Consider the following 12,500-nt stretch of genomic DNA (forward strand, 5'->3'; position numbering starts at 1 on the left):
CAGTAATGCTTCATTTACGCCGACTTTGATTCCCTGTTTGTTGGAATAGTGCTCTTTTTGGGACAGTTCCGTGGTTAGCTTGAAGTCCTCGCCTTGGCCAAAATACACCCAGTACGGAACTGTTTTCCAAAAAAATTCATGTTCTACTATCAAACTTTTTTTCTTCTTCAAATATGTTATTTATTAGACTGTTCTTAGCAAATATGTGAAAAAAAAATCGGGGGTCACCGTGCTCGTTTGAGAGAAAAGGATCATTTATTTCGCTATCGGGCTTAGTTTGCCGGAAATCTCTTACGTTTTGTACGCGCACGTGCTCATGTGCGCGCGCTAATGACGCGAAAATCGTGCGCAGTAGGGATGCACAATGCAATACTAAGGAATTACCTTAATCGCAAAAAAGTTACTTTTGCAGTTTCGGTACGTTTATTCGTAGAAACGCAACAAGGGACGACAAAGACTTCTTTTGTGCATAAATTGCATGGCACGGCCGTAGCCAGAACAAATATATGACTGAGGCAATGTCCAATGTTACAATGCACAGAATATCGCCGAAAATGAAGCGATTGTTCCAGAATGCTGTACAGACCCTGAGAAACTGGAGAAAATGAGGCGGGAGGAACCTCTAAGGGAAGGTGAGTAGGTTCTGGTACCTAGGAGAATGGCGGTAACATACTTGCAAGACTTGGAACAAGAGACTGAAATTGAACAACAATTGAAACCTAAATGTGCATGTCATAATTATATTTTTGGGGGGGAGGGGAAGGGATGGGCTGCGGTTTTCTAAGTAAGCAAAAAACGGGCTTAGCAGATGATGAGCTCCAGTATCTCTAGGTTATCTTCAGATCTTGAAGAACTTATTGTTGTAGCAAGGAATGCGACGACAAAGGGCTGTAATTTGGTTCACTAATGCTTGTGAGATCGAGGTGAAGGGAATCATCATTCTTTTAAATATATGCTTTGAGGTATTATGAATTAAGTTACCCTCTTGGTTCGTCGCGGAACATTAAGAGAAAGCTCTTGAACGAAATTATTATTCCCACAGGATCCATCACAATTCTGTCGCTTAGTCATGTTGTTATCTTGTTGTTTGTATTTAAAGACCTCATCGAAGATCCCTTAGCTGAGGAACAAACACGGAGACAAAAGGCAAGAGGACTGTGGACTCAAAAGAAGACCAGTAAACTGTGTGCAACGTGAGTAGCTTATTCATTTGCTTTTGAAATTGGAAAATGTGAGACGGAGAAGAGTCTGGAAACGTGTTTGACGTCGTCGGAAGGCCGCTGAGATAGATTTAACAAATAGATTCCATGTTGCCGGGCGTCTGTTCAGTAAGAGATCACAGAGTGCAGGTACAAAACACAGGTCACAGGTCACAGGTCACAAGTCACATGTCATTGTTTTTTCCAACTCAGAAACAACCCTGACCGTTAACCATTGCTAGCACTAAGCCCAAAAACTTTTGTTTAGGCCTAATTAGGCCTAAGGTTAGCTTGAATGAATGTGTAGGATTCTTCCTGTATTGGTAAAAAAATGACCTGTGACTTGTGACCTGTGACCTGTGACCTGTGACCTGTGGATATGCGTTTGTACCTGCTTGATCACAGATGACGTCAGATTGTGATAAGAACAAAAAGTAGTATATGAGGCGATAGCCGAGTATGTCACTGCTGTTCTTACCACATTTCGACGCCTTCCACAGAGTCTATTATTACTGACGTGCACAAGATGGAATCAATTTGTTTTATGTGATAAAGAACTGAAGTTTTTGATGACGCCGTCTGCTTGAGTCTGTCCTCTAATAGATCGTATATAGGCGAAAAACCAATCACAATGCGTGCATTATTTAGATTATTTCATAAAGATAGATAGATAGAAACACCGTTTATTCAATGTATATGTTGCCGGTAAAATCCGTTTTCAGGTTGAATCCGTTTTGACCTAGTTTAAATTGGTGATCCTCATCTTACCTTGGGTGAATACGCACTCAGATGGATTGAAGAACCTTTTTTGGAGCCTAAATTAAGCCTAGAATTAGTGTCAGGTTTGGATTAGTTTTGGTTATTATACAAAGATATCAATTGACCAATTATAGAAAAGTAAATAATAAAAAGAACTGTGTTGGGTTAAGCATGTTCGTCGTTGTGGTGTAGTGGTGAAGACACAGTAGTACAGGTCTGGAGAGTGCGAGTTCGATTGCCGGTTATAATTAGTGCATAGTACAGTTCTTTGTTCCCTCACTATGTTGTAATGTTGAGACTGAATTAAAAAGTGTATGAATACAGAAACCGACAAGATGATGCCAAACATTAGGGAGACGTGTTGAGATGCGTAAGGCAGAGCTTGAGGAGGGAAGATATAGGTGTTTTCAATCCTTTTTAGGGGAGGGAGGGAGGGAGGGGGCTTAAGCTAGGTTGAGTGCGTATTCAACCTAGGTAAAATGCGGATCACGAATTTAACCTACAATAGGTAAAAACGGATTCAACCTAAGAACAGATTTTTCCTGCAACATATAGTCTTTCATAGAGCGGTTTTCAATTTAGTGTCGAAAGTATTTAGCGAATTACTTTGGTTTTGCATTACTTCACTCATTGATTGGTTCAAAGTTCTCGCGCCTCTTTTTCAACCAATCAGAAGTGAAACCAAAACCAATCGCGGCTAACGCGTTCACATTTTCTCGCGCTTTGTGTCGGCTACTTGTAACTACTTCGAGTTTTGATTGATTTACTCGATTGTCTCCGTCCTTTTTGATTGGCCATAGTAATTACTTTGGTTTTGGTTTAACAACACTCGATTGAAACTCGCTCTATAGTGTTGGAATACCAGTCACCTCTAGAGCCTCTCTGTACTTTAGGTCAGGAAACACTGACAAGTATTCGTTCCAGCTTTTTTGTCTGCATGCACATAAAAATGAAATTTTCGTTTTGACTACGAAAGAAAGGACAAAGTCCCTGAAAAAGTCTGACCACAAAATAAAATGCCCTTGAAATGGAACCCAAAATGGGCGAGAAGTGGAATGAAATTATGATATTACTTTTGCCATTCAGATACGTAAAACGTTTTCGAAGTCCTTTTTGATCGCGCGAGGCAATGAAAATTGAGGTATGAATGCAGGAGTTCCATTTCTCCTTGTGTAAAGGTCTAGCAACAAGAGAATGTGCAAAGACCGGCCAGAGGCCCGTCCAATGCATACAAAATGAGAAATAGATTTCATGTCCTAAAACGTCTTTCTTGATGATGCATCTTCTGGTACCCCGCCAACAACAACAACAACAAGAACAATGCAACAATTTTTATTCGTACCTTAATTAGCCAGAAGTAATACAAGATGTCATAAATATAACAGAAAAATTCGGTAACAAGGCGAAATAGGAAAGAAAACTCTGGACGAAATATGGCCCTTAATCGGAAATAGTGACAAATTAATAAGCGAGGCAGCAATCTTGGACAAAATTGTTGAGACAGTGACACAAAAAGAACACTTGTGTATCACTCTATCAGAAACCCATAAGGGTTGAAACGTGTAACGCGCGTTCACAGCTTCCGAATATTCAGTGCTAAGTACCATATTTGGAAACCCCTCGCTCCAGTTAATTTCGCGCGAGAACATTGGTGGTATTGCGTCACGGTGTTCTTGCGAACTGATTGGTTGAATGTTTCTCTCTTGTTGTTCCAAATATGGTACTTAGCAAATTGAATATTCAGAAGCTTGTTTCCCAGGACACAAGGGGCCGTTACACGTTTCAACCCTTATGGGTTTCTGACTCTATTTAATCAGATTATCGAGAGTGATGGCCAGCACAAATTGGCTGAACTGTTGCCTGCGCGCAACGACACACGATACAGTCTAAGGAACAATTGAATGTTCTCTCTACCTAATATTAAGACCAAAAGGTCACAGAATTATTTTATAATGCATTTTTTCAAATAAACAACAAATGTAAATAACACGATAATATTATATTAGGAATTATTATAACATCAGTGACTATCCTTCGCAGATATTTTTTTCATTCTTTTTGCAATCTTTCCCCCCTTGCTTGACGGTTGGAAAGAATCTCTGCAAAGGAGAGTACTAACCGAAAGGGTATGGAAAGATTTTACTTACAACAAATTTCTTGTGCTTTGTTTCCTCACAGCCTTGCAAAGACGAACTACCAATTTGGTCAAACTTCTGAGAAGATGAAAATGGTAAGTTCTCAGTGAGTCCTTTTTGCTTCACTTTTATTTTGCGTTGCAAATTAGTCTTGGATTTGTAAAGCGCAAGAGAAAAAAAATCAAGGAAGCTGAAGAGAGCTTAGAGGTCAAAGAACACTTTCCCACCCCTTCCCACCGAGATCCTATAAAAATGTGTGTACGTGTTTCTAACCAACTGTGGGGTTGTTTTGATTTAGTCCCGTGGAGATTGCGTCGAGCATTGGTACTCGTACAAGAGGGATAAACAACATCTTGTGGTAAGGATACGTGACCACCTTTCCTCATCCTATAGAATCTCAAGTTGAATCTGTACATACTACCCAACGTATTTAATAGCGTTTTCCAACTGAATGTCAAAACTAATCGAAGTTGCCTTGGTTTTATTAGCTACTCTTGCTGCAGTCCAGTTTTTAGTCTAATGAAAGAAAAGCCGAGCATTACCAATTACTATTTGTAAGCGCTTTTCCGCGCTTACCGTTCATTTCATGCCCCTTAAATTTTCTCGAAGTTCTACTTAGTTCGTTAAATTGGGGTATTTGTGATTGGGTTAGGGTCGCGTGATACCTTTCAACAACGCCATGTCTATGACGTCTGTGTTCTTTGACAGCAATGCCAATCGTGCAATACACAGAGAGAGAAGAAGAAGAGGCGGAAGGAGGCTTCTAATCGCGCGGCCAACGCTGCTGAGGCTCGTGCCGCGGCCGCCGTTGCTGCTGCTGCTGCCATTAAGCCTCAACAACCATTGCCGTGCTTAGCACGGGAACCATCCGAGGAGGAGGAAGAAATTGACATTGAAAATGGTGACCCACCCCCAAGAGAACGTTGGGTTGATCCCGATGTTTTAGCAGCAATTGCGGCTTCAACTCCGCTTTCGCTCGCAGACTCTGATGCTGATGACACTAAGGTTGACGTCGAATCACAGCAGGTTGAAATGAAAATCTTGGATGACGAGTCTGCAACTACACCAGTGCTTCAGGAACTAAAGAAAGACAGCATGCATTCTACTACTTGTGAGACCCCCGGACTAAACATTTTGGCAGAAGTGGCGGCCTTTGCAGTTCGCCTTCCTCTTACAGAATCATGTAAAGATCGGATTGAACTTGGCACTGGATCCACAAAACAACCACAATTTGAAAAGAATAACTTGGATGGAGCCTCTTTGCGTGCACATCATAAATTAAAGAGGGGCAACATGCCATGTGATAGTTGTGACACCTCTAGACTGAACATCTTAGCAGCTGTCGCAGCTTCTTCAAGTCCCCTTCCAACCACAAAATCAGTTGAAGACGAGGTTGGAGCTGGCGCTGGATCTGCAAGCGTGTATAACTCTGCGACTAGCCCTAAGCGACAAGGATTTAAGACAAAGAACGAGTCTGGTGCTCCATCGCGCAAACGTTCGCATGGTGGAAAGAGCATCTTGGATGCGCATCGTGCAGCTGTACATGCTCTTGATGAAGATAATGTGGAAGATGGTGCAACAACCCGAAAGCGATCTCAGGCTGGAAGGCGCCTCGTTGTCCCTTGGAGGTTCAGAAATGAGCCTCAGGGACGTCAGCACTGAGAGCCCCACGGGCTCACACGGGGGGGGGGGGGGGGGACGAAAATGACGAAAACGACATTGACGAAATCGACCTAGACTGACGAAATCGACCGACGAATTGACTGAGGGGGGATGACCAAGGAATTGACAACTATCACAAAGATGACATCACAGAACTGACAGATTTGACGAAATTGCTCATGAGCTCTTTGCTGACGAACCTTATGACCTGAAAGTTTAATTTAAGGTGAGTTACTAGAACAACAGCAAGTTGTCTATGCTGTTATGCCCTGCGCAACTTACACCATTTCCACGAGAAAATCAGAATTTAAGGTGCGGTAAAACGAGCAACAAAATTGTGCATGTTTCGTCGCAACATTGTTGCACTGTGTCCCGCACTGTGTGTTGCAGAACGATGTTGCTCGTTTTACCACATCATGCCATCAATTGTGTGTACAACAAAATCGCTTGCGCCAAGTTGCATCAATGTGTTTCAAAAAGTAGGGCAGCCTTCCACTTTTCGCAGCAAAATTCCGGATTGTTGCCCGTTTTACCACTCTTCCTTTAATTTACGCGCAACAAAAAACGAGAAAGCTTGCTCCTGATTCAACTGACAAATGTCACCTCTCTTGGGGGTTCCACAAACTTTAAGATGGCGGACAGAGATTCAGTGAGTGCCATGGAAGGAGACCTCTCGCAAATATATCTCCAGGGAGTGACGAATGTAAAAAGGTTTGAACTGAAGAATAGAAAATTCGCCTTCACCAGGCTGTCGAAGATTACCCTTGTTTATGGGATACATCCCGATGCATCTACAAAAACAAGAAACTAAAAGACGAAGCCCTTCGAAATTGCAATTGCAATTGCAAGCTTTCATCGGATGGATTTAGGAAATTTTACACAACATTTCCTTTTTCTCCGTTTTGTGGCCGAATCCTTGTTTATTTCGTCAAGTAAGTAAATGAGAAAAACAGCAGCCGCTTGTTTTCTTGCGACCGCTATTTTTGTTTATATTTCCTCGCGTGACTACGTCGGCTTCGCGTGACCGAATCTGACCAATCAAAAAGCCGGATTTCATGTCGTGGCTGCAACTTGGCGAAAGCGATTTTGTTGCCCAACAATTATTTGAATACCGATTGTGGTAAAACGTGAAACATCGTTCTGCAACACACAGTGCGACAATGTTGGGCAGAAAGTTGAAGGATTTTGTTGCTCGCTTTACCGCACCGTTATATTGAGTATATTGAGTAGCTGTTGTTGCTCTTCGCTCTTGACTGAAAGATATGTCGGGGATATTGCATCACCCTAAACCCTAAACACAAAAGCACCCCTCGAGTGACAATTTTCTTCTTTCCCAGAAGGCCTCTGGAAACAACATTGAAAACGGCAATTTGGTCAGCGGAAGAAAATTAATAACTTAAGGCCTGGTAACCAATTCTTTCCTTGGCGTCCTTGACAGCAGAAAAAGTCGTAGCTTTCCTTAGGTTTTTTCTGTTTGTTATTATTCCTGTTTGCTCTCACAATGCCGCGAAAAGCGCTTACATGTACCGTAGAATTGGACATCTATCAGGTGAAAAGTCGAGAGAGCAATTTTTCATTCAAAACGTGGCAAATTATTGGCTACACTTAGAGTGAAAGTGATGGGCCGGGATCGATCGTTGAAGATGCAGAAGTGTTTTTGCCGGTTGCTATTCTCAAATTAATACACTTTTTTCTCCAGATCACCTGTCCAGGAACAAGACATCTAAACGACAGGAATATGCTTTATTTATCAGTTTGCATTCTCGGACAAACAAAGCGCACGAAATCTGTGTTCGCAAGCTTTCCTCTTGCTTTGAATGAGAGATTGTATTTCGAGAGGGTAAGTACAGTATACATCGAAAGGCTGAAGCTTTCAGCTGTTTTTGTTGTTTTCCTACATGCATAATTAATCACGTCATTCAAGGCTGATCAACAAGAATTATTGATGTCATTGCAATTGGAATTTCAGGATAAATTAACAATACAGTCGTTTCTGTCTTCTGTAGACCTTTGTAAATGCTAGACAACCCACTCATGTCATGGGAATCTTAGAAGGTGAGTAAATTCAATGGGTGTTTTAGTAATGGAAGCAGAGAATCTTTTTTTTTTTGGCAGAAAGGAGAAGACACCTAAGTTGATCAAGATGTCTGACTTATCTCCCCCTCCCCCCCCTCCCCCAATTTATCTACCACTCCTCCCCCTAAGGATCAGACAATTCCGCTTTGTAGTCAGATTAAAACTCTTATAACTTGGAATGCTTAGAAATACATTAAATTATTTTCTCCCCAACATTGTAACGGGGTTCCCCAGTGTCAATCAACAATTAAATTTTGCTGGCATTTGATAAAGTAAAATGTACAATGTAGCTCTTTTAGGATGGCAGGTACAAAACACAGGTCACAGGGCACAGGTCACAGGTCATTGTTTTACCAATACAGAAAGTATCCTAAACATTCATAAAAGCTAACCTTAGGCCTAAATAAAAGTTTTTAGCCCTAAGGTTAGCTTTTATGAATGTTTAGGATACTGTCTGTATTGGTAAAACAATGACCTGTGACCTGTGACCTGTGCCCTGTGACCTGTGTTTTGTACCTGCTGCTTTTAGGAGGGAATTCAATTTAAAGAGGCCATAAAAATGTGGTTTTATCAAGTAAGCAGATACCAGTAATGATAAAGAAAGATTTGCAAACTCATGTCTCATTCCTGAACTCTTAAAGTCAGAGTGGTATAAAGAAGGAGAGGAAATAAAGAGATAAAAGATATTGAGTTTTTGAGTACATGTAGATGTTTTTTTGTCAACTCCTTTGCCCCTATTATTTAGGGCTTCATCATTGATGAGTAAAATCCTCTGGTGCTGGAAAGAGTAAAATCTTCAAGTCACTACTCCACCTAGACTTAAAGCTAATCATTTCATAAATGCTGAACATAAATGCCATAACACATATCCTTGGTTTCACCATCTAGATTTCATTGTTGATGATGCACTACTGTGACTTCGTCACATAATTTTAACAAACTGGCAGTCATTTGTTCTTGGCTGTAGCACTGTGGTTGTGATACTCTAAAGCTGTGGTCAATAATGCTACATGTACCTATGACTGGGCTCCTATTTTCTCTAATAATCTGGCGACCACAAGACAATTTGCCATTGAAATCTTTTATATTATATAGTGATTAGAACAAATTATATGTGCCCTACGTACAGTATGTCAGCTCTCCTTTTGAACAGTCTGCAATTAATTTAATGTACAAGCAATTCACATTTTTGCATGGATTTGAATTTGTAGATGAACATGTGTTATTTGAACTTGTACAGTACTCCAATGTGTATCGCGGTGAGTTTTCTATTATTAGCTTTAATTTGTAATGATATTAGAAATGATTCTATAAATTATTGGTAGGAAAATTTTAATTTATATCCTGGTTTGAAGGCAAACAAGAAGGTAAACGGGAAACATGAGCATAATTTTTACTTCCCTAATTTTAGTTAAAGGTATACGACTGTACACTAGATGTACATGTAGGCTGATATAAATTCATTTCAGGCTCCTTTTGTAGAAGTGTAAGTGATTAGTTGTACAGCTAGTACATACAGTTTTGGTGCACTGATCTTCCAACAATGATGTTTGTCCCAGGTTTGATTTGTGGACCTCATGTAGGCTATACTGTTAAAGTGTAATTCCTATATGTGCTCCGCAAATCAAACCTAATTATATTGTTGGTTGGCTGTCTTAAATTTCTTCACTCCAAATCTCCAAGAGGTTTCTTTGGTTCAGAAATGTGGTTGCATCAACTGACTTGATTGTAGCAGGTTTACCTCTTTAGGGAGAATAGAAACTTAATATTATATTTGCATTCCAAGCATTACATGTAGCTTGAGTTTTGCTTAGTATCAAGCTCTCTTCCTCAGAATATATCAAGGGGTTGTGGATTACACAGGTTTTTATTACTATAAGATAATTGCTCTAAATTTGCTCTAAGTGCCTCATGATGTGTTTGCTAAATGTGATTTAAGCCTGCTGTGTCCCATGCATTCCATCACAGTAATTCTGCTGTTGTTAAGTGATCCCACACAACATGAAGTATCATATGAGCATTTTGTCGCTAATGCTCAACACAGTGAGTTTTTAACCATTGCAGAGGTCTCTTTTTCCCGTGCTCATCAGCCCAGCAAATGCGAATGAAAAGAGACCTAGCAGGATAAAAAAACTCTATTCATGTCTTACAATTTTGTTTTCTTCTCACAGGAGGCAAAGTCTTAGCCCGATATGAGATATCGGCCAGAGAATTTCTATACCCAACACCTACCCTGACAGGCAAAGATGGCATGGAGAGGGAACTATTATTAAGCAGAACAGTACACTTTACCGTAAGTGCATTGAATGACAGCTACTGATATTTGTGAAAGTCAAATTTAAAACCCAGCTTTGACTAGTTATGTACTTGTGCAGGGATGGCGCAGTCAGTGATGTCAGAGCACTCGCCTCTCACCAATGTGGCCCGGGTTCGATTCCCAGATCTGTTGTCATATGTGGGTTGCATTTGTTGGTTCTCTACTCTGCTCCGAGAGGTTTTTCTCCGGATATTCTGTTTTTTCTCTCTCCTCAAAATCAATATGATTTGATATGTATTAAATCTGATGTGATTTCATTCATGCATGACCCCACAAGCTACATGTATTCAGCTTTGAACATTATTGTTTGAAAATAAAGTTAGTATTTACTATATTATTACAATTACTATTAGAGTGAGTTTCAATCGAGTGTCGTAAAACCAAAACCAAAGTAATTACTTTGGCCAATCAAAAGGGACGGAAACAATGCGGTAAACCAATCAAAACCCTAAGCAATTACACGTAGCCTTCACAAAGCGTGGGAAAATGTGCAAGCATGAGCAACGATTGGTGTTGGTTTCACTTTTGATTGGTTGAAAAAGTGGCGCGAGAACTTCGAACCAATCACTGAGTGAAGTAAACCAAAGCAATTCACTAATTACTTTCGACACTATTAAAATTGAAAACCGCTCTATTACTTTGTGAAAGTTAATATTTAATTTACTGTTTATGACTATTACTATTATTACTTCATAGATGTTTCATCTTGCAGATTTACATTGTTGTGCTCTTTAATACTGTCTAGAAACTGAAATTTCTTTGAAGTTTGATCATCTGGAGAGAAATTATAAGAAATCAGTTAAAATGCTCATGTCTGCCACAAAACCTGAAGTTTGTTTAATACTACATTGCACTTTTCTAAGGTCCCTGTCCCATCCCCTCTTGGTATACAAATGTCATACATGTCCATGTGTATGTTTTGAAAATTTTGCTGGGGTTGTCTTCTGCGACTTTAATTGCAAATAATTGGTGCAATATTATATTGTCTTGTAAAAAGTTAGTTGCAGCTGACTTTAAAATTGCAATTTTTTTTTTTGCAAAATCGTAGGGAATAGATCCAAAGTTGGAGTTTTCCTCAAATTCTACAATACAAGAAACTACAGTTCCTGGTACCTATGATGAGCTTACCAGTGTTGGAAATTATGAAGAAAGCATCTCTGATTCTGAGGTAAGAAAAGATCTGCTTTGTAATTTGAGAAAATAAGTACTGTTACAAGTCAGCTCATGTAAACTGTAAATCAATGTAAAAGTGTAAAAATCTGCCAAAGGCTGTAAGTTAAAAAGTGAGTATTCTTTTCACTTTAAACCCATCGACTCCAAGGAGTGACACTTAATAGATTTTACTTCGTCTAACACCAGACAATTTTACTTGTCCAGGGAAAGGGGGGGAGGGGTCCAGGGCGTTTCAGGTGTCAATGAGTTAAGATTTTACTGTGTCTAATGCCAGACGGTTTTACTTGCCAATGGGGGGCATTTCTTGGGGCTGAAATATCTTTTTTCTATCTATCTAAAGAAATTTAGTAAAGATTAACATCTTACAGCATTATTTTGCACTTCCTTTTCCAGACTAATGGCAGCTCTGAAACTGAGGAAGAACTTATACTTACCCCTACCCCAAGGCATCACAGTCACACCCTCTATGCCAAAGAACCCCACTGCATATGCGAGTGTCCACGTCGTCCAGAAAACAATGGAAGAGTGACATTTAGATCAAGGTCACTGTCTCCGACTCGCAGACCAAAGTCTGCATCAGCTTCTAGCAAACCTCCTTTTAGAGCAGGCAAGGCTGATGAGAGTATCATATCACGACGGAGTTTTTTAAAGCCCGGGAGGTCAAGTCAAAGGAGCAAAATGGCATTTGTGGAGGGTATTCTAGGTAAGAAAATTAATGATTTAAAATAGTAACCATACTAATTATAGTTGTAATGACTTGCATACATGTATTACTGGTACATGTAAGTGCTTGAAGCATGGGCTATAAGTTTGACCTTTATAGCCTGTGCCTTGAGCAAGTAATTACCCGCAAATTGACCAATTCAAATGGTAGGTTTTAGAAAAGGGAAGAACCAGACATTGAAAGACATGGACACAAAAAATGTCAGAATTAATAAACAAACCAACAAACTCAGCTTATTTTGACACTGTATCCTGCAGATTATGCAGACATACTTTCAGCTCACATTGCTCTCTCTCCCATCCCTCTTTCTTACTTTTGGACAGAGAAATCCGGCATGAAATTATGACCCTGCATCATTAGCCTATTGAAATTTTGTTGATAAATGATGCTGAGCCTGGGAATCAAATGACGAAGCACTCACCATCTTATATTGTGCAAATTGGGTTCTTTATGGG

The 12,500-nt window shown here is 40.0% G+C and overlaps 1 protein-coding gene across 1 annotated transcript in view; it reads left to right on the forward strand.

Moving 5' to 3' along the window:
* The first annotated feature begins 7,185 nt into the window (after positions 1–7,185).
* Positions 7,186–12,500, forward strand: part of LOC138023937 (spermatogenesis-associated protein 6-like) — an 8,636-nt gene continuing 3,321 nt past the window's right edge. Inside the window, exons 1-7 of the mRNA XM_068871016.1 lie at positions 7,186–7,304; positions 7,455–7,595; positions 7,762–7,810; positions 9,043–9,090; positions 10,003–10,124; positions 11,197–11,316; positions 11,715–12,024. Coding sequence (XP_068727117.1) covers positions 7,257–7,304; positions 7,455–7,595; positions 7,762–7,810; positions 9,043–9,090; positions 10,003–10,124; positions 11,197–11,316; positions 11,715–12,024 — 838 coding nt within the window. The 5' untranslated portion in view covers positions 7,186–7,256. The remainder of the gene's footprint in view (positions 7,305–7,454; positions 7,596–7,761; positions 7,811–9,042; positions 9,091–10,002; positions 10,125–11,196; positions 11,317–11,714; positions 12,025–12,500) is intronic.

Source organism: Montipora capricornis, chromosome 11, assembly GCF_036669925.1.
Source record: "Montipora capricornis isolate CH-2021 chromosome 11, ASM3666992v2, whole genome shotgun sequence".
Classification (NCBI taxonomy): Eukaryota; Metazoa; Cnidaria; class Anthozoa; order Scleractinia; family Acroporidae; genus Montipora; species Montipora capricornis.